This window comes from Phycodurus eques, chromosome 1 (genome assembly GCF_024500275.1).
Source record: "Phycodurus eques isolate BA_2022a chromosome 1, UOR_Pequ_1.1, whole genome shotgun sequence".
Lineage (NCBI taxonomy): Eukaryota > Metazoa > Chordata > Actinopteri > Syngnathiformes > Syngnathidae > Phycodurus > Phycodurus eques.
In genome coordinates, this window is record NC_084525.1 from 6,111,049 (window position 1) to 6,131,493 (window position 20,445).

Sequence of the window (20,445 nt, forward strand, 5' to 3'; positions counted from 1 at the left end):
TCCGAGATGGGAGGAGAAGAGAGGAGTGCCCCGAGAGCCTTCACGCTTTCGTAGGCGCACAAATCTACTTGATGGGGAAATTATGACTAAAAGAAGCAAAAATAGACATGAGATACACCTCTAGTTGACACTTTTTTTTTTTTTTGGACAAGAGAAAGCCAGACATTCTCTCCCTCCTTTTACTGCGGGATTAAAACAAATGGCACAATCGATTAATGAATAATAATCGATGGAATAATCGATTCAAAAATTATTTCGACACCCCAAGATGACATATTTTCATAATTTACATGATCACATAACAAAATAGAGAAAACATGATTATTTATTCCAGCGTGACAAAAATCTCCACAAACAGTCTTGTTATGACTTTGCATGCAATCATGTGCTAATGCTAATGCTACAGGGGGTGCCATCATACACGAATCACAAAAAGTTGATTATTCGGCTTTCGGCATGAACCTCAAATGCACGAAAACCTTTATCTGTGATGTAAGCAGTGTTGTCACGACACCAAAATTCTGACTTTGAAACTATTCTGACTGTATTAACTACATCTCTACCGATATTGAAACGATACCGGGGGGAACCAAAACAGACATAGTGGAATCATAGATGGCAAAACAGGGAACTTCAAATTCCTTGTATTTTTACTATCTAAAAATAATAGTATTTTGACGCAATCACCCGCTTATTTGCATTTTCTGTCTCTCCACAAAACAGTCATGTGAAAACCAGCACATGATTCTTTGTATTACATGAAACATTTTCAGTAAACCTTAAGTAGCAATGACAAATAAACAGTTTGAAGCAAGCATGTTTTATCTGTTATTTGGAGAATTGTTCGCTATCTGTTTAACTGCACGTCACATCCTATCATTTTTGACAGCTACATATCACAAGTACTTTTTTTTTTTTTTTTTAATATTAGTACACCAAGCAATCCGAGATGTAAGTGAGGCAACGTCACTCTTGAAATGTACCCCGGATAGATGATAAAGCTTCAGTAGCAAACCTTTTTTTCAGATGATGACACTTAAGAATCAAGGTAGAGATGGCGAAGACATTTAGGACAATAATCTTCGTCATAAAGTTTCAGTCAAAAAGCTCTCATAGAGTCAAGCTACGAGGTCCTTGATGGTCCTTTCTGAGACTTCGACGACAGGAGAAAGCGAGGAAACGGTCTTGAATCTCAACACAATGTCCGTGAAAGACCAAAAGTAAACATTCTTCACTTTCACCTTCGTCATTGTATTTGTGTTCATTGTTCCACAATTTGCTTTGCAATCTTTGAATATAAGCTACAGAAAGAAGAAACAAAGCAAAGATCTGGAATCCTTGATTAGTGCCCTCGGCAAGTAGAATTTCTTTTCTTCCAGAAGACAAATGCATCCTTCAAGGAAATTTGTCGTCGTGATATGTAAAGGCTATAGTGCATTTTAGGGTCATCCTTAAATTTCACCTGAAAACCCAAATCCATAACGTCGTATTTGTGATTAAATGCAATACAAAGTCTTAAATTGATGATACACAATTTTGTGCACCTGCAATAAAGTGGTAATTCAAGTACAGTACAAAATGACAGTCCATTGCAAAAAGAAAAAAAGGTAATTACAATAAAAACCTTGCTGTTATATTGTTCATAAAAGTCTTTGTTGAACAAACAAACAAACAAACGAGTCAGCCCTTGGACAGAAACGGCAGTACGCGTTCTCTCGAGATCGCTCGTATTCCATCTTGTCTCCCGTCTGTTTCAGTAAGAAATCACACAGTTCATTTCGTCGGCCAGCTGGTCCTCAAAGCGAGAAATGGACTGGCTCGCTCCGCGGGCGATCAGGTCAGCGGCGGCGCTCTCCATCTCGTCCAGGCTCATGCGACAAGCTTCGGCGATTTCTCGCTTGGCAAAATTCACAAACTTGGGGTCCTTGGCGTAGATGCCAAGACCCTCTGAGATCAGGATCTGATGAAGAAGAAGAAGAACAAGGATGCAGACGATGCTTCCACAGTTGTATGCAAAACACTCTTTCTTTCCAATATGTATTTTATATGTACAGAGTAGTGATTCATCCTTAAATCCTTTCTCTCTCTCTCTCTCTCTCTCTCTCTCTCTCATATATATACCGGGTGAGAACAGCACTCTACACTCTACAATACTGTACTTCAGAAAACTATAAGATGATAATATAATTTACTAGAATGTAAAGAAGTAAAAAGTGTGTGCATCATGATCATTACGGTGTACCAAGGCTGTACAATTTCTACTCACCGACTCCACCAGACTGTCTGCGCTACCTTTGTCCACAAAGCCCTGGTTGGCGGGCGGCACCCTCAAGCCGGTGTAGGTCCTGGTCTGACCCGAGTACCAGTCGGGACGGCTTCTCGCAGGGAGGCTGGCGGAGCTGTCGCTCCACAGCGGCTGGCTGTTCCCCGTGGCTTCGTCCACCAGGATCACGGGGGTGTAGATTAGTTTGCCCCTGCGTCCCGAGGGGGGGATCGATCCGGGACCGGGAGTGCTGCCGGCCGCTACGTTGTTGGCCCACGAGATGGACGACAACGACGACACGCTACTGCGCCGCGAATCCAGGCTGTGCTGGGTCTGACACGGCAGAGCGACACCATTCAGACGAGGCGGTGAGGGAACGCTGCGGGTAGACGTACAGTACGTGTGCGCGCCTTTCTTTTTACCTGGAGGCGAGACCTGGACGGGGATGTGTTGCCTTGGTAGTTTCCTGTGACGGGAAGTTCGTCCACACTGCTCTGCGGCCTCAGACACTGAAAGTTAAAGGCGGGTTTTGGACCTAAAAAAACAAGCAAGAGCATGATAGGGATTATAAGAATCATATTTCTTAGTTTGATAACAATTGTGTTACAGTAGCAGTTGAATTTATCAAAAGCTTTAAAAAAAAAAAAAACAATCACATTTTCTGTAATAATCCAAAACCTAAATGCGTAATTTTTATCTGATGTAATACCAAACACCCAAAAAGGTTCGGAATTATAAATAATAATAGTTTAAACCGTAATATCACATATCACAAACTATGACCTCAAAACCTGTAATATCATTTTAAATTGATCCTACAACATTTCACTTAAAAATAAATACAAACAATACAAAACACCATAGACGGGCTAACGAATAGCATCGGTGTCGCTGTGTTCTAAAGCTTTAAAACAGATATTTGAACACAAACGGTGGAGCAACACACGCACACAGATAATATAATAATATTCGGGCATATACAGTGGATGCCGTATACTCGCTGTTCCGCACCCGCAGATTCACATATTTTTTTCTTCTTGTTTTTTTTTTTTTTTGAGGGGGGAACCAATCTCAAAAACGCCTATTGGCAGTTAATCCCCACTTTTCAAAAAATGTTGGGGTACAAAAAAAAAAGTATTGTTTTTTTCCTATAAAATTACGTATAATGGGCCCCAATTATTCACAGAATTTTGCTATTCGCTGTCCCTATCCCCCGCGAATAGCGGAGGTCTAATGTATTCTTTATCCTCTGTGAAGACCGACTATTATTACTGCAGCTTACTAAGAAGTCTTGATCGGCTCCATGTATATGCTAATGTCTATATTATAAATCCTGCAGGTGGCCAAGGCATCCACACCAGAAGGAGTCGCACGATGTCCATTGAAAAATAATTTCTTGACATTGTTTTTAACTGCACTGCATGTCATTTGTGTTCTTATAAAGTACAATATTCTTATTTTCCTTTGGGCTTGTCCCGTTAGGGGTCGCCACAGCGCATCATCCTTTTCCATGTAAGCCGATCTCCTGCATCCTCCTCTCGAACACCAACTGCCATCATGTCTTCCCTCACGACATCCATCAACCTTCTCTTTGGTCTTCCTCGAGCTCTCTTGCCTGGCAGCTCCATCCTCATCATCCTTCTTCCAATATACTCACTATTTCTCCTCTGGACGTGTCCAAACCATTGAAGTCTGCGCTCTCTAACTTTGTCTCCAAAACATCGAACCTTGGCTGTCCCTCTGATGAGCTCATTTCTAATTTTATCCAACCTGGTCACTCCAAGAACGAACCTCAACATCTTCATTTCCGCCACCTCCAGCTCTGCTTCCTGTTGTCTCTTCAGTGCCACTGTCTCTAATCCGTACATCATGGCTGGCCTCACTACTGTTTTATAAACTTTGCCCTTCATCCTAGCAGAGACTCTTCTGTCACATAACACACCTGACACCTTCCTCCACCCGTTCCAACCTGCTTTGGCGCGTTTCTTCACTTCCTGACCACACTCACCATTGCTCTGGACGGTTGACCCCAAGTATTTAAAGTCCTCCACCCTTGCTATCGCTTCTCCCTGTAGCCTCATTCTTCCCCCACCAGCCCTCTCATTCATGCACATATATTCTGTTTTACTTCGGCTAATCTTCATTCCTCTTCTTTCCAGTGCATGCCTCCATCTCTTTAACTGTTCCTCCAGCTGCTCCCTGCTTTCACTGCAGATCACAATGTCATCTGCAAACATCATGGTCCACGGGGATTCCAGTCTAACCTCATCTGTCAGCCTATCCATCACCACTGCAAAAAGGAAGGGGCTCAGGGCTGATCCCTGATGCAGTCCCACGTCCACCTTAAATTCTTCTGTCACACCTACAGCACACCTCACCGCTGTTCTGCTGCCCTCGTACATGTCCTGTATTATTCTCACATACTTCTCTGCCACTCCAGACTTCCGCATGCAGTACCACAGTTCTTCTCTGGGTACTCTGTCATAGGCTTTCTCTAGATCTACAAAGACACAATGTAGCTCCTTCTGACCTTCTCTGTACTTTTCCATCAACATCCTCAAGGCAAATAATGCATCTGTGGTACTCTTTCTAGGCATGAAACCATACTGTTGCTCGCAAATACTCACTTCTGTCCTGAGTCTATCCTCCACTACTCTTTCCCATAACTTCATTGTGTGGCTCATCAACTTTATTCCTCTATAGTTGCCACAGCTCTGCACATCACCTTTGTTCTTAAAAATGGGCACCAGTACACTTTTCCTCCATTCCTCAGGCATCTTCTCACGCACTAGAATTCTATTGAACAAGCTGGTCAAAAACTTCACAGGCACCTCTCCTAGATGCTTCCATACCTCCACAGGAATGTCATCAGGACCAACTGCCTTTCCATTTTTCATCCTCTTTAATGCCTTTCTAACTTCCCCCTTACTAATCATTGCCACTTCCTGGTCCACCACACTTACCTCTTCTACTCTCCCTTCTCTATCATTTTCCTCATTCATCAACTCCTCGAAGTATTCTTTCCATCTAGCAAGCACACTGCTGGCACCAGTCAACATATTTCCATCTCTATCCTTAATCACCCTAACCTGCTGCACATCCTTCCCATCTCTATCCCTCTGTCTGGCCAGCCTGTATAGATCCTTTTCTCCTTCTTTAGTGTCCAACCTGCCATACATGTCATCATATGCCTCTTGTTTTGCCTTTGCCACCTCTACCTTTGCCCTGTGTCGCATCTCAATGTATTCCTTTCGCCTCTCCTCGGTCCTCTCAGTGTCCCACTTCTTCTTAGCTAACCTCTTTCCTTGTATGATTTCCTGTACTGTGAGGTTCCACCACCAAGTCTCCTTCTCTCCTTTCCTGCCAGAAGATACACCAGTGTCCTGCAGTGGTCCAGTCTTCTGGAAGCTCCTGCCGTCCACCGAGAGCCTGTCTCACCTCTTCCCGAAAAGCTGCACAACACTCGTCCTGTCTCAGCTTCCACCACATGGTTCTCTTCTCTGCCTTTGTCTTCCTAATTTTCCTCCCCACCACCAGAGTCATCTTACACACCACCATCCTATGCTGTCTAGCCACACTCTCCCCTACCACTACCTTACAGTTGGTAACCTCCTTCAGATTACATCGTCTGCACAAGATGTAATCCACCTGTGTGCTTCTACCTCCGCTCTTGTAGGTCACCCTATGTTCGTGCCTCTTCTGGAAAAAAGTGTTCACTACAGCCATTTGCATCCTTGTTGCAAAGTCTACCACCATCTGTCCCTCCAAGTTCCTTTCCTGGATGCCGTATTTACCCATCACTTCTTCATCACCCCTATTACCTTCACCAACATGTCCATTACAATCTGCACCAATTACGACTCTCTCTCTGTCTGGGATGCTAAGAACTACATCATCTAGCTCCTTCCAGAATTTCTCTTTCACCTCTAGGTCACATCCTACCTGTGGGGCATAGCCACTAAACACATTACACATAACACCCTCAATTTCAAATTTCAGCCTCATCACTCGATCTGATACTCTTTTCACCTCCGAGACACTCTTAGCCAACTCTTCTTTTAAAATAACCCCGACTCCATTTCTCTTCCCATCGACACCATGGTAAAATAATTTAAACCCTGCCCCTAAACTTCTAGCCTTACTGCCTTTCCACCTGGTCTCCTGGACACACAATATATCAACCTTTCTCCTCATCATCATGTCAACCAACTCCCGAGATTTTCCTGTCATAGTCCCAACATTCAAAGTCCCCACATTCAGTTCTAGGCTCTGTGTTTTCCTCTTCTCTTTCTGCCGAAGAACCCGCTTTCCACCTCCTCTTCTTCTTTGACTTCGACCCACAGTAGCTGAATTTCCAACGGCGCCCCGCAGGTTGACGGCGCCGGTGGCGGACGTTGTTAACCCGGGCCACGACCGATCCGGTATGGAATTCTTTGGATGAACGCTCATATTTGTTTGGCAAGGTTTTAAGCCGGATGCCCTTCCTGACGCAACCCTCTGCATTTATCCGGGCTTGGGACCGGCCTACAGTTTGCACTGACTTGTGCCACCCATAGGGCTGCATTTTATAAAGTACAATATTATAGATGCTATTCTTCTTTTAAAAAACACATGACTGCAATTGTTTTTTTGGGGGGGAAGTTTTCATGGCTGAATGGCATTTCCATTCATTTCAATAGGGAATAATGATTTGAGATACCGGTACGAGTGAATCAGCCACTGCTAATGCACTCTTCGCGTCCCGTATTAATATGTTCAACAAAGTGGGACAGAAATGTAATTGGGTTCACCTTTGGGTATGGAAGGTAGCAGCCTTCTTCTGACAAACTGCGCCCCACCGCTGTCACTTCCATTGTAGTCGTTCCCTCCACTCACAGTGCTTCCGTTGCCGTTGGCGCTGAAGATGCTGCTGCCGTTTTCATTGTAACCCGAGTATCCGTTGCCATTATATTCGTGCGTGGGATAGGGCACGGCGGCGACACTGCCTCCGCTCACGGCGCTTCCACCGTAACCGTTAGCCAAACTGTTGGCGTCGTGAGGGTCACGTGACATCTCGCCAACACTGCTTGCTTGTTCGAGGCTCAGCGCGTTGTAATCCGGCTCGGGCGGTAGAGGAGAGGCGGTCTCGGGATACACAAACCTACAACATACCAATGTATAGAACAATATAGGTATAGAACGAAAGCTTGTGATTCAACTGCAAAAAGTGTAGTACTATGGTACTACTGGTAGTACACGGCTCCCCCTCCAGTGGTATGCGAAAGAATCACTGCCCAAGTACACTTCAGTTGTATTTAACTTTCAAATTAAATACATTTGCATTTAATCTTGAAGAACTGTGTGTTTTTAAACAATTACAGTGTTTAGCTACAATTTGTATTGAACTTTTGCTAGCGATTCATTTAAAATAATTTTCTAGGTAGATTTTCTTTCTCCTAATAGACTTTTTAGGAACAAAAGACCTGTATGGTTTTTGTATTTTTTTTTTTAAGGTGGTACTTGGTGCAAATATTTTGAGAACCACAGTTCTCGTATATAGTAGTGGTTCTCACACTTTGAACACGAAGAACAACTTCAAAAAAATTTGTAGATTTCATTCACACAATCTTTGACGAGGTTCTTCAGCTGTGAACACATTTTTTCAATCACAATTTACTGTTCCTTACTGGTCTTGAAATGCTTGAAGATTTGCAGCATCTCCTTCACTGTTATGAACTTGCTCAGCCACTGTGGATGCCGTCGCCTCCTGAGCTATGACCTCTGTTGTGTCAGGAGGGGGAGGCAGGTCGCGACTTGAATCCTCCCTGTTAACAAGCAAACACAGGAGTTACTTTAGAAGGTAGCGGTGGTGGGAAGTACTTGAGGCTTGTTACTTTACTGCACAAAGTAAGATGTAAATAGAGAGAAGCCAAGTCGACCACATATACAGTTGACTCTCGCTATTCGCGGGACATAGGGCCCGGGCCGGACCATTGAATAGCGAAAATCTGCACATAACTGACGCCCATTAAAATTGTATTGGAAAAAAAAAAAAAATCAATTTGTTCCATGTACATGCTCGCAACACTAAACACCGAATGGAAATGCCAATAATCTGTTCCAACCCTACCTAAAACACACCAAAAAGTGTAACACGTTTCAAATAAGAAAAATGAAAAATCATTCACACACACACTCACTCATTCACTCCCTCTCTATATCGCTTATCCTCTTCATGGTTGCAGGGAGCTAGAGTCTATCCCAGCCGATTTAGCGCAAAAGGCAGACTAGACCCTGGACTCACGGTCGCCAGGCAGTCGCGGGGCACATACAAAGCCGGACAACGTTTCGCGCTCACGTTCACACCAACACTGAGTGGGGACTGAACCCATGCTGCCTCCATACGGTATGTAGCACTACACCCAAGTATTAACTTGACTGGACTGGCAGCAGTGAACTCAACTCACTTCACGATGAGCAGCAGTTTGGCAGATAGTGAACAAATCTTCTAAAATGAGGCTTCAAGCTGTTCATTGCCACTCCCAGTCGAAGTTCACTGTCAAACTAAGCATCAAACTAGGCTTTACACGATCCAAGCTTTTTGGGGCCGATCACCGAGCAGCAAGTTTAAAAAAAAAAACGTTCACGTTCGAACGCATTCAACGATTGGCCAATAACATAAAATAATGGGTGCTAACTTACTGTAATTAAATGGCTTTATTGCAATTAAATGACTTTAATAAATACTGTTAATGACATGCTTACTCTAACTTTCTCACTGTCCCAGCTATATGGCCGGTGTTGTCTAGGGTTCGAGTCCGTTTGACTTTTGTTTTTGTTTTTCCCAGCCGATCAGCGTAAAATGCTAATTATCGGCCGATACCGATAAGACCGATCAGATCGGCGTAAAGTCTACATAACACAAAGACTTTGCCTTCCGCTAGCGTAATGCTAATATACGACGAAAAACACCATGGATGAGCTAACGAACAGTATCCGGAGTTGCGCTATTATAATCCTTTAAGCAACTAACACTGTATTTCAACACAAACAGTGCTGCAACGTATGCAGTCAGACAATATACAAATACCGTACAACAATACTCACAGACATAGTCATTGTTGCGTTGAGATAAGAGTTTAATTCATTCCGTGACCACGCGCTTAACTCAAAACACCCGTATCTCAGAACATCTTTCCCCAATGAAATAAATGGAAATGCGATTAATCGGTCACTTAACTGCGTTTTGAGTGATGTGTGTGGTCACAGAACGAATTCAACTCGTAGCTCAAGGTACCACTGTATACTGTACGTCGAGGCCCTAATGAGAGTGAGAAGAGTGTGAGACTGGCAACCCACCTGCTGGGCAGAGCCTCCGACCTGCCTGGCTGCTCTACGACAACGCTCTCCCGAGCTAGTTCTGGGCCACTTGTCTGGAAGCAGTCCCGCAGGCTCGTCACCTGCTGCGTGATCACATCCACGCCTGCCTCCGGTTCAACCACAACGGCGGTCTGCTGCACCAGCATTTCTATCGGCGGCATCGGTGTGCTGGCGGGTGCGGCGGTGACCGAGGTTCTGTGTTCGCTGTCGAATATTTCGTCCGCACCCTCCTCCTCTTCTAAGTCACAGGCCATTGCCAGGCGCATTTCTGGAGCCAAATCTTGCAGTGTCCGCAGCCCTTGCTAGGAGCACAGACGAAGAGAAATAAGGGGGAAGCAGCAGTGAAACACGCAAGTCTTCACAAAGGAAAAGGTGAACACAATGCAGTGAGCTTTGGCCAAAGTAGTATTGCTTTTCCTTTTTCAAGCTGATTCAACATTTTCGTGAACATAAGGAAAATCTCACAGCGCACCACCAAACAAAAATGGCGCAAAAATTCTATACCTTTTCACCATGACTATGACAAAACTAAGATTGCACCACTAGTAAACTAACCCTTCCCTGTCATTTGGCTAAGACAGAGTGATTGGGGAAAAAAAAAAAAAAAAAAAAAAAAAAAAACAGGTTAAATGCCTTGAATGATATTTTAACTTTTCTGATTTTTTTTTTATTTTAACTTTTCTCAAAAAAAAAAAACTAAACCATTTGAGATATACAGTATTTGGCATTGCAACCCCCAACAAAACAAGCTTTTGTCAATATTTTCCGTTCAAGTCAGCAGTAGTGAGTGCCTTTCGACCACGCGGCGGTACTTTGGTGCATTTTCTTTACAAATGGTCTTTGATTACCTGAAGAGAGGCGGCCTTGTCCTTCTTTTTAGACTTTCGTTCCCTTTCTTTTCTCTTACGATATTTTTTGAAATAGTCCTGAATCAAGAAGCTGGCATAAAACTTCCCGCAAGTCACTTCATCCCCTAAGACGGAGAAGGGGATTTTAATGATCATGAAGAGCAGAGTAAGATTTTAACCCTGCAGTTTCACATTATAAGTTTCACCTTTCTTTGGCATCAGTCGCCCAGCAAGTCGCCTGGCAAAAAAAAAGAAATCCAAAAAATCCATACACTACTTTAATACTTCAATTTACCTCTAGGGGGAGGAATGATTTCATCTAAGAGCTTGGGCTTGGTTCTCTTCCAGAGTTTCTTGATGATGACTTTGAGCTCTTCATTCTGCTTATCGATGGGCCCTGAATGGGGCACAAAAAACACAATCCTTTCAACAGTCAACATGCAAATGACACAGTGGGAGGCTGAACATTTGGTACCTGGGTCTTCTTCAGTGGGGACTTAATCCACCTTTTAATACCACCACTATCATGTCATAATTAAACAAACCGTCAATACTGTACAAAAGCGCTATAAAACAGCACGTACCACGTATATTATCTGGAGCAGTTCAGAATCAATATTTATCATCACATGAGAAAAACAGATTTAAAACAAGTGCAAATACATCATACTCACCGGAGATGCTGGTTATTAAACGTATTGAGAGTGCAGATCACTATATACGTGTTTTTCAAGTCGAACGAGGCTGTAACAAGTTTTGCTTTGACCATCTTCAGCCCCCACTCAGTGACGGTGTGAATGTGAGTGCAAATGGTTGTCCGTGTCTATGTGTGCTCTGCGACTGACTGGCGACCAGTTCAGGGTGTAGTCCGCCTTTCGCCCGAAGTCAGCTGGGATAGGCTCCAGCGCCCCGCGACCCTAACCAGGATAAGCCATGTTGAAAATGGATGGATGGAAACTTGTAGATGTGTAAACACATCTCGGCTGCTTTACTATAATGCATTTTACTTTGGAGTCAGCCAGTCCTCCCTCAAACATCTCCAGTTGGTTCAAAACGCTGCCCCTCGCCTCTTAACACATAAAAGGGAGCATATAACTCATTTTTTGTTCTCCTTGCACTAGCCCTCTGTACACTGTTCAATAAGATTCTGCTATTATTATTATTAGGTGTCGAGAAAGCGGTAGAACCTTCAGTCTTGATCTTGAGGGACGTTCGCACCAAAGCAAACAAAGTCGCGTTGAAGGTAACCGTCCCATCAGGGTGCAGTGGCACATTCATAGAAACCAGCCGCTGAGAGGAAGCGGACACAAAGGAAGGCAGGTTTGAGTGCATCAGTGAAACAGGAAGGACGCTGTGTTGAATGCAAGAACCTACTTTGCAAGCGACGCGGTGAGGACAAAGTTTTCCAAAACCGAGAGGAGGCTGAATTCTCCGCAGCATCGTGACAACATCGATGTGCTTAATGCGGCCACTGCGACGCAGCAAAACACACATAAGGACAATTCCGGCACGGGACACAAAAGCGAGAAGATGATGATTCTTTACGTGGCTTCTGGATCGTAGTCGGACCAAACTCTCTTAAACTCGTCCAGGTGGTGGGTTCCCAATACCGTCCAGTCTCTTGTCAGGTACTCAAAGTTGTCCATGATGACAGCAATAAACAAATTAATAATCTGGATAGAGAGAAAGGGCACAGAAAAGAGAAAGGCTGGGTCTCTGGAGTGCCTTAAGTATCATGTGTGAAATTAAACAACCAAGTAAATCTTTTCGTAACCTGCCTATTTGCTAAAATGTGTCTGTGAGCGAGCCGTTCAGAATTCTGCCAGCTTGTGACGTAACAGTGCGGCTAATATGATTCAAACAGACCCCACGCCGAGTCTCTCCCCCTCAGACCTGGAAGCTGGGCTGGATGAAGATCCGCCACTTTCAAGCCACAGCTAGACTACACAGTCTGAAACACAGTCAGCCAAAAGGTAGGCAGAGCTGCATTGAGTTTCGCTGGATGCACAGATAAGTGTTAGCTAATAGCATTAGCTCCTGATAAGCGGCAGATGCTTAATTTCACAGTGACGTTTTCAACATATGTGGGGCGGGGGTTTAGTGACACATACATATATCCACAAACTCGTTGACAACTGTACTTCAGCAGCATGGTGACGAAGTGCTACCTCCATGAGGGAAAATGCAATCCTGTGTGGCGGCCTGCGTGCGCTTCGGAGGTTTGCACTCGCCTTTTTCGAGACGGAGGGCTCAACATGCAGGTATGACTGTCGGCGCTCCTTGTTGTTATGGTAACAAAACCCATACTCGTCAATGGCCCGGCAGTTTATGGGGGGTGTGTGAGCAACATGCCGTGATAGGCAGTACAGGCTAAGAATAGGATGAAAAACGTGGGAGTGCAATAAAATGTCAAGTGAATACAAGGAGGAACTCAGTGCGGGTTTCTATTTCCAGAGAATTCAAGCTTACCACCACCTTACAGCTGTTGGCATTTCTCATTAGAGGTGTCTCAAAAACATGAACCATCCCCTTTGAGTTCCTTTGTGTCGTATTAGAGTCTAACGGAAAATTATTTGTATGTAAAATTGTGACTGTGTATTTATCTTTTTTTTGGTTTTGTTTATGTGTCTTATGTTTTCCACCACTTGTTTTTGGAGGAAAACATCTACGTACTTCCAAACTGTCTGCCATAAGTCACATGCAGCTTCATGAGCTTATGACCCCTTTTTACATCTCTTCATCAAATTAATTGACACTACTTTTATTTTGCTACATTGCAGGTTTTTGCAGGTGGAGCTCTCACGCCTGTGTCAAGTCACCCTCTGACCTCTAAGACTTCTGTTCCTATGTTTTATATGTATAATCATTCTTATGCTGTTTTACTCTTTCGCTGTTGCAAGATTCCCCCCCCCCCCAGGACACTTCAAACAACAACAGGGGCATGTTGCTGCGCGACCGTATGTAAACGTGGCGGTCACACAGACAGTTCTTGAACACTGTTACCACTGCGCCATATAAAAATACTGGGCATTTATGGCAAGTAGTTTCACAGTTTCAAGATTCCCGCCATCGTCATTGTTTCAACACACACCGATAAATATAAAACCCGTTTTAATAGGCATGGGTTGAATTTGAGCCGCAACAGCCTGAATAGCGGTTTATACTGTTTGGCCTCACTCACCAGGTAAGCACAGAGCATGAAGAAGCTGATGAAATAGATGTAGGACAAGTTGCTGCCACAGGAGAACTCTTCCCCGGGCTCGGTGTCCGACTCCGGGTCGCAGCGTCTACCGGGCAGCGCGGCCAACATGATCTCCTGCCACTGCTCTCCGGTGGCACACCTGGCGGAATACGGAGTTTTCTACAATTTCCAATGCAATTCTTCATTTCAAACTCAAGGCTCATAGAAGATGCACAGTTCAAATTAAGAAACAAGGACGGTTAGCACATTGAAACAAATGCAGCCTCACCTGAATAACACCAGAACAGCCATGAAGAAGGTCTGAAAGTTGCAATTTCTGTTGATATGCGTGTTGTCATCGATGGCCACTTTCCCGAACATCTACCGAGATGCATGCAGAGAGTCGACCCATTGTCAGTTTACCACCGTAAAGGCGGTTAACTCAAAATCCAACGCTTCTGAATGGATCAAATCATTTCAGAGACTCACCTGCATGCCTATCACGGCATAGATGAAAAAGATCATTGCGATGAGCAGACCGACATAAGGCAAAGCCTGAGAGAGTGAATTTCAAAAGCACATTTAGAAGCGAATATTTTGTGCAACGACAAGATGTTCCAGTTGTTTTCTTCTGACCTGGAGGGACTTGACAAAAGTCCAGAGGAGCATTCGAATGCCTTCTCCTTTACTGAGCAATTTGACTAACCGCAAGACTCGAAATAAGCGGAAGAATGTGATGGAAACTTTGCCACTCTCGCCTTTTCCCTGGAGACCAAACGAAATGAGAATGTGAAACAATGCTGGAGCGAGAGAAGACGCGCAAACAAGATTTCGTCTCTCATCTTACCTCACCGTGACCTCCTCCACCCTGAAGCGAAATTTCAGGGAGTCCACAATGATTGAGGAGAGAGAGACAGACACAGATCAGTCAAGAGTAAACACTGGGGAAAAAAATAACTGTGGGCTCTATGATGCTCTACGATGTAATGGTTTGATTTTTTTTTTTTTTAATTATTTATCCAGGCAGGGCAATTGAGAAAAGATTCTCATTTGCATTGCTGATCTGGCAGCAGACAGCGCGGTAAATCAAAACAAAGCAAATCAAAAGCAAATATAAATACAGAGACAACAAACTACAGTGTCCATCCATCCATCCACTTTCTGAGCCGCTTCTCCTCACTAGGGTCGCGGGCGTGCTGGAGCCAATCCCAGCTGTCATCGGACAGGAGGCGGGGTACACCCTGAACTGGTTGCCAAACAACCATTTGCACTCACATTCACACCTACGGGCAATTTAGAGTCTCCAATTTATGCGTGTTTTTGGGATGTGGGAGGAGACCGGAGTGCCCGGAGAAAACCCACGCAGGCACGGGGAGAACATGCAAACTCCACACAGTCGGGGGCCGGGGATTGAACCCGGGTCCTCAGAACTGTGAGGCTGACGCTCTAACCAGTCGGCCACCGTGCCGCCAAACTACAGTGTGATATAGTTAAATAACACGACATCTCATCATAGCACATGGGAAGTAGAAGGTTCAAAACAGGCTAAAAACAAGTGTGGCAATCATGTACGTGAGTTTGATTATTTGTTGCAGTGTTCCAGTCGTTTGGGCGAGAAAACTGGAAAAAAGATCGACCAAACGTAGTGTGGATTTTGGGAACAAAGAGGTTCATAAAACTGCGAGAAGGGAGAATGCGGGTGCTGGTATGCATGGTGAGCAGTGGGCAAAGGGTTGCCAATGAGCTAAACAGGGACCAGAGAATTTGTACGATGGGTCATTTAGGTTTAGTATTATAATATTATTTCGTTCCTGCATTCTTGGAATGTGGGAGGAAACCAGAGTACACGTCCAAAACATCCAAAGTCCACACAGAAAGCCTGGGATTCGAACGCAGAACCTTTGATTGTGAGATCGACGAGCTCGCCACACGCACGGGTGCAATTGCTGTTTTTTGTATGGATTTGTCGTGGGTCAAACAGACCCAATTTCAAGTTTAGAAATCTTTTGTATTTATCATTGCTGGCCTTTTCTTACTCTTAATTATAACAAAATGAGACACCTATACATGGATTATTACATATGTCAACCTGCCTGTAACTCAAGGAGCTAAAAGGAGGAAAATGGGATTTTCCAATATTACACTGCAACTGAATCCCCATCTTGGTCCCCCTGACCAATGACATTTTTTTTTTGTTTTCTCTTTTCCATTTTTCATAACCCAACAGACTTACGCTAAGCTCAGAGACTGCAATGTCCAACACGCTCCCCACCACAATTAAAGCGTCAAAGGAATTCCACGCATCAATAAAATAATGCTGAAGAGGAAGACAGCACAGGTTAGTGTCAAGAACTCTCTGGATGATTGTATGCTGCACAGGTGAAACGAGAGAAACCTCACATGAGCCCGAAGAGCCAGCAACTTGACGATCATCTCGATAGTGAACACCACCGTGAAGATCATGTTGAGAATGTCCATGACGGAAGTGAACAGTTTGGACTGCTCGTAATGCTGAGAAACGATATAAAATCTCCAGTCAGGACACTGACGACGAGCCCAACGTCAACTTATTTTCGGGATATTGCAGACAAGTATGAAGGGCCTTCAGGGACATTATTCAGTAGTACCTCTCACACGCGCAACTGAAACGCTCTCATACTACACTATCTTCCCGCACACATAACTGAAATCCTTTCACACATCATACTGAAATGCGCTTAGATAATATACTGAAATACGCATTTCAGGAGTTGACATGAAAGCATTTTAGTAGTGGATGTGAGCAATAAAATTCAGTAGTGTCTGTGTTTCAGTATATTATATTTTAGTATGGGGGTGAATTGTTTTCAATAATGTTTGTGAGAGCATTTTAGTCGTGTGTAAGAAAGCATTTCAGTTGTCTACATGAGTGTTTCAGTAGTGTATGACAGTGCTTCAGGCGCGTGTGAGTGTTTAAGTAGCGTGTGAGAGCATCGCAGTAGTGTGTATCAGAGCATTTTAGTCGTGTGTGTTTCAGTTGTGTGTGAGGAGAAAATAATCAGTAGCGTGTGAATAAGAGTGTTTCAGTAGTGTGCTTGAGAGCGTTTAACCAGTGTATAGGAGCAGGAAAAAAAAAAACAATAGTGTGTGAGAGCAAGGATTACAGTAGTGTGGGCGAGAGTTTCAGTTGTGTGTATGAGAGCGAGTCCTGCATTACTTCCCCCGACGGCCCTCAGAGACACGCTTACCTGCACGGCCAGCGTGAGCGTGTTGCCCAGAATCAGCACGAACATGACATACTCAAATTGGCTGGAGTTTATAATCCTCCAGAATTTGAGCTGGGATGGATTTTTGGGAATGTAAATCTTTATGGGTTGAGCTTTCAGCGCGTAGTACACACACTGGCGCTGGGGGAAGCAAGAGAAAACGATTTGCATACCTACCGGTACTCAGTACTCAGAATAATGACCGACAGTAAAAATTCACTTTGACTTTTGTACTTAGTTATTTGGGAGAAGAACCAACCTGGTTTTTGTTGAGCTCACAGTTTTTGAATTCAGCCTCTCCTTGTTCTCGGAAGGTGATGATGACAAAACCCACAAAAATGTTCATCATGAAGAAGGCGATGATGATGATGTAGATGATGAAAAAGATGGAGATTTCCACTCGGTAGTTGTAAATGGGTCCGTGATTTATAGCGTTGGCGTCCACGGCGCGGTACAGGAGCCTTTACGCAGGAGAAGACGGCCCACTTAGACACGACGAACAAAAGAATGTTGTTAGTGTGACGACTTACTGTGGCCAGCCTTCAAATGTTGAGACGGTGAAGAGAGCCAGCATGCCCATCAGCACGTTGTCAAAGTTGAAGTCACTGTTTTCCCAGATCCTCTCTTTCACCATGGGATGATTCATATCCCCGTCTTGGTAGACCACAAAAGTTCCCCTAGACGGACGCAAGACGGTGCTGTGAATATTTCGGAAATTACAACGAGGAAAACTGCTTGATAAACGCAGCCTGAAACAATTGAGGCGTTCCAGCGCCAAAAGCATCTTTCGTCAGCCTGTAAAACCAATCGACTTCTTGTCCGCTATTGACCAGGTGCTGTTGCATGTACGCAAATGCGTGGTCTCCAGCCATGAGCTGCTACTGACCGGCCAATGTTGTTTGACCGCAGATGCACTGGGAATTTATTTTGTCTAACTGGCTTCCAAGACTGTAGGCCTTTTGGTATGGATTGTTGTCCTCATTACAGGGGACAAACTACACATCTCACAAAAAGTTAAGGGCGTTGGGCTTTCGGGTAAAGTTTCCGAATGAATCTAAAATACACCAACCTTTACAGGTCTACTTAATTTAGGCTTTAAGCCAACTGTTCAACGTTTTAGTACTTTACAACTTGCTGTGGGTGATTAACTGAAAGACTCCCAGAAAGGCATACAAGTGGACATCCTTGGAATTTTATATGGATCAAAAACCCAGTTGTGAATTTTGCCATTTAGTTGAGTTGTACAAAAAGTAATGAAACATTGAACAGTGAGAATGTACATTTAAAAAAGTTTAGAGAAGGTCAAATTAATTTCACCTGTGATAGAAATGTTTCGCCTTGAAAAACACCACACTACTAACCACCGCATAGCTCCGCCCCTGTGCAGAACCTACAGAACACGTCACTGCAATTTTTTCAATAAAGGTAACTGTTGTTTACTTATTTTGTCCACTCGAGGTCATACTAATGCTACTTTTTATTTCTGTGAAAACGAATACAAATGGCAGAAATATTTGAAGACACTGAATGTTGCAAAATGCCAGTCAACAGCGTCACTTTAAGAGGTTGGTTTTGTTAATTTACTGCCGCAACTTGTATGTATTTATTTTTTGGTATGTATTTGTATGTATACATTTACTCTGCAGAGGGGTAACTGCACCCTCTTTCTGAAAAGTTCCCACTTCAGTGTTTATGGTGTGATGAGTCAGTTGAGGTTGTCAAGATTTCCAGACGGCTGTGGAAATGTATGGAAATTCAAAATGATTTCTAGATCAAGTTGTTTTATGAAAGGTACATATATAGATCCGCTGTGACCTGTAAGATGCGCCTGTAAATGAAAAACTGATTGCATGATATTGTTGAAAGTGCACACAGTTCCGTTAAGAAAGTTCAGATTGCTCATACGATTTGCAACAAGATAATCATCAATAAATGTGAATATTTTCAGAATGTACTTGGAATTGGAAAAAAAAATGGAAACTACAGCTCTGGCTCGCTTGAGAACAAACTGGACGAATGTGGCCAAGGACTAAAATGTGTTTGACATCCCGGTACGGTGCATTTTATATTAATCCTGAAATTTCACCTGAAAGACCAGTATTCCAAACATTTTGTGAGTAGTGTTGTATTCTGAACCATAGTATACCACTTTGATGGAGGAACAGACCTATCCTTGCATCAACAGTACTGTGACATAAAAAAGTTGGGGCAAAACATAAGAAAACTAACTTGCACTCATCAGGAGTGTGTTTGGCTTCATCTGTGCAGCTGTAGAAGCGGCCCTGAAACATCAGACAGATAACAATGAACATGTTTGTCTCCTTCAGGAAAGACAAGGGCGTTAAAATGCTAAGAACCTTGAAGAGCTGCACTCCGATGCAGGCGAACATAAACTGAAGGAGCGTCGTGACGATCAAGATGTTGCCGATGGTGCGGATTGCCACAAACACGCACTGTACCACATTCTTAGAGCAGACCAAAAAAACAAAAACTTCAAATAATACTTTTTTAAAAATTCTTTATAAGAGCAGCAACATCATTCATAGGATCACATCAAATGAAAGCAAGCCACTTACTTTTAGTCCCTTGGCTCTGTTGATGGCGCGGAGAGGTCTGAGAACACGGAGCACTCTGAGAATCTTCACCACAGAAATGGCGCTGGAACTGGGGGCAAAGATGGATTTTGAGAATGTTCACACGATCTGTGGAAACCTAAAGCTGGCTTCCGGAAAATGTTTGTAAGATGGACTCACTGAAGAAAGAAGGAGGTGAGCGACACGCTGACCACCAGCAAGTCGAGAAGGTTGAAGGCGTTTCTGCAGAAGGAGCCGGTGTGCAGGAAAGCTCCGTACACGGTCATCTTGATGCGGCAAAGACTGAGAGGTTAGGGATGCTTCAAGCTCCACTTTAACATGTTTTTTTTTTTTTTTTTTTTATACATACAGGGTTGTAAAAGAATGGACATTTTACAGTAACTTTCTGAAAGGTTTCGAGTGAATATTCATTGGAAATGAAGCTGGGGAATTTTCGAAACAATATTAGAGCCAACCTTCAATTTTCCCATTAACTCCCATAAATTTCTGTTGATTTCCAAGGAATGTTTCCAGCCCTCTTTTTTAAAGCCTTGCATCATCCTGGCCACTGATTCTTAACTGGCCCCAAACGTAGGTTGCGGAGAGTAAAACAAAACAAAAAAAAATGATGGCCATGCTTCCTATTTTTAATTTGACAGTTTCCTGTTAACGGACTATAAGTGTCTTTATACAAATATTGACTTGAATTATGAATGAACTATTGTGTTGCACGATACAATGACAAAGTGATCGTCATAAGCAACGTTCTCTACACAGGGAAATGGTCCACTGACATCAAGAAATGGGCAAATGAGAATAAAGATCAACAATACATTTAAATAATGTCTGTAATTGCTTAACTATTTCAAAGTGCTGAATGTATTGGTAGTTTTGTGAACACCGGTACGTTTAGCGGTTATAAATCAATGGTATTTGGGCTAACACTGATTGAAAAACAACTTGACAACACGTGAAA

The 20,445-nt window shown here is 43.5% G+C and overlaps 1 protein-coding gene across 2 annotated transcripts in view; it reads right to left on the reverse strand.

The window, feature by feature from the left end:
- Nucleotides 1-325: 325 nt before the first annotated feature.
- The window catches only part of cacna1fa (calcium channel, voltage-dependent, L type, alpha 1F subunit a), a 38,179-nt gene continuing 18,059 nt past the window's right edge, over nt 326-20,445 (reverse strand). Inside the window, exons 23-47 of one of the 2 annotated variants that reach the window (XM_061674365.1) lie at nt 19,650-19,756; nt 19,473-19,560; nt 19,254-19,361; nt 19,126-19,178; nt 17,427-17,573; nt 17,156-17,357; nt 16,879-17,037; nt 16,052-16,162; nt 15,885-15,968; nt 14,499-14,519; nt 14,288-14,416; nt 14,141-14,206; nt 13,941-14,032; nt 13,652-13,811; nt 12,016-12,143; nt 11,845-11,941; nt 11,658-11,760; nt 10,766-10,867; nt 10,471-10,595; nt 9,602-9,924; nt 7,930-8,067; nt 7,054-7,403; nt 2,686-2,798; nt 2,267-2,596; nt 326-1,960 (exon numbers count right to left, since the gene is read on the reverse strand). In XM_061674365.1, the coding sequence (XP_061530349.1) occupies nt 1,754-1,960; nt 2,267-2,596; nt 2,686-2,798; nt 7,054-7,403; nt 7,930-8,067; nt 9,602-9,924; nt 10,471-10,595; nt 10,766-10,867; nt 11,658-11,760; nt 11,845-11,941; nt 12,016-12,143; nt 13,652-13,811; nt 13,941-14,032; nt 14,141-14,206; nt 14,288-14,416; nt 14,499-14,519; nt 15,885-15,968; nt 16,052-16,162; nt 16,879-17,037; nt 17,156-17,357; nt 17,427-17,573; nt 19,126-19,178; nt 19,254-19,361; nt 19,473-19,560; nt 19,650-19,756 (3,543 nt within the window). In that variant the 3' untranslated portion in view covers nt 326-1,753. The remainder of the gene's footprint in view (nt 1,961-2,266; nt 2,597-2,685; nt 2,799-7,053; nt 7,404-7,929; nt 8,068-9,601; nt 9,925-10,470; nt 10,596-10,765; nt 10,868-11,657; nt 11,761-11,844; nt 11,942-12,015; nt 12,144-13,651; nt 13,812-13,940; nt 14,033-14,140; nt 14,207-14,287; nt 14,417-14,498; nt 14,520-15,884; nt 15,969-16,051; nt 16,163-16,878; nt 17,038-17,155; nt 17,358-17,426; nt 17,574-19,125; nt 19,179-19,253; nt 19,362-19,472; nt 19,561-19,649; nt 19,757-20,445) is intronic. The other variant, XM_061674374.1, reaches the window with a different exon arrangement.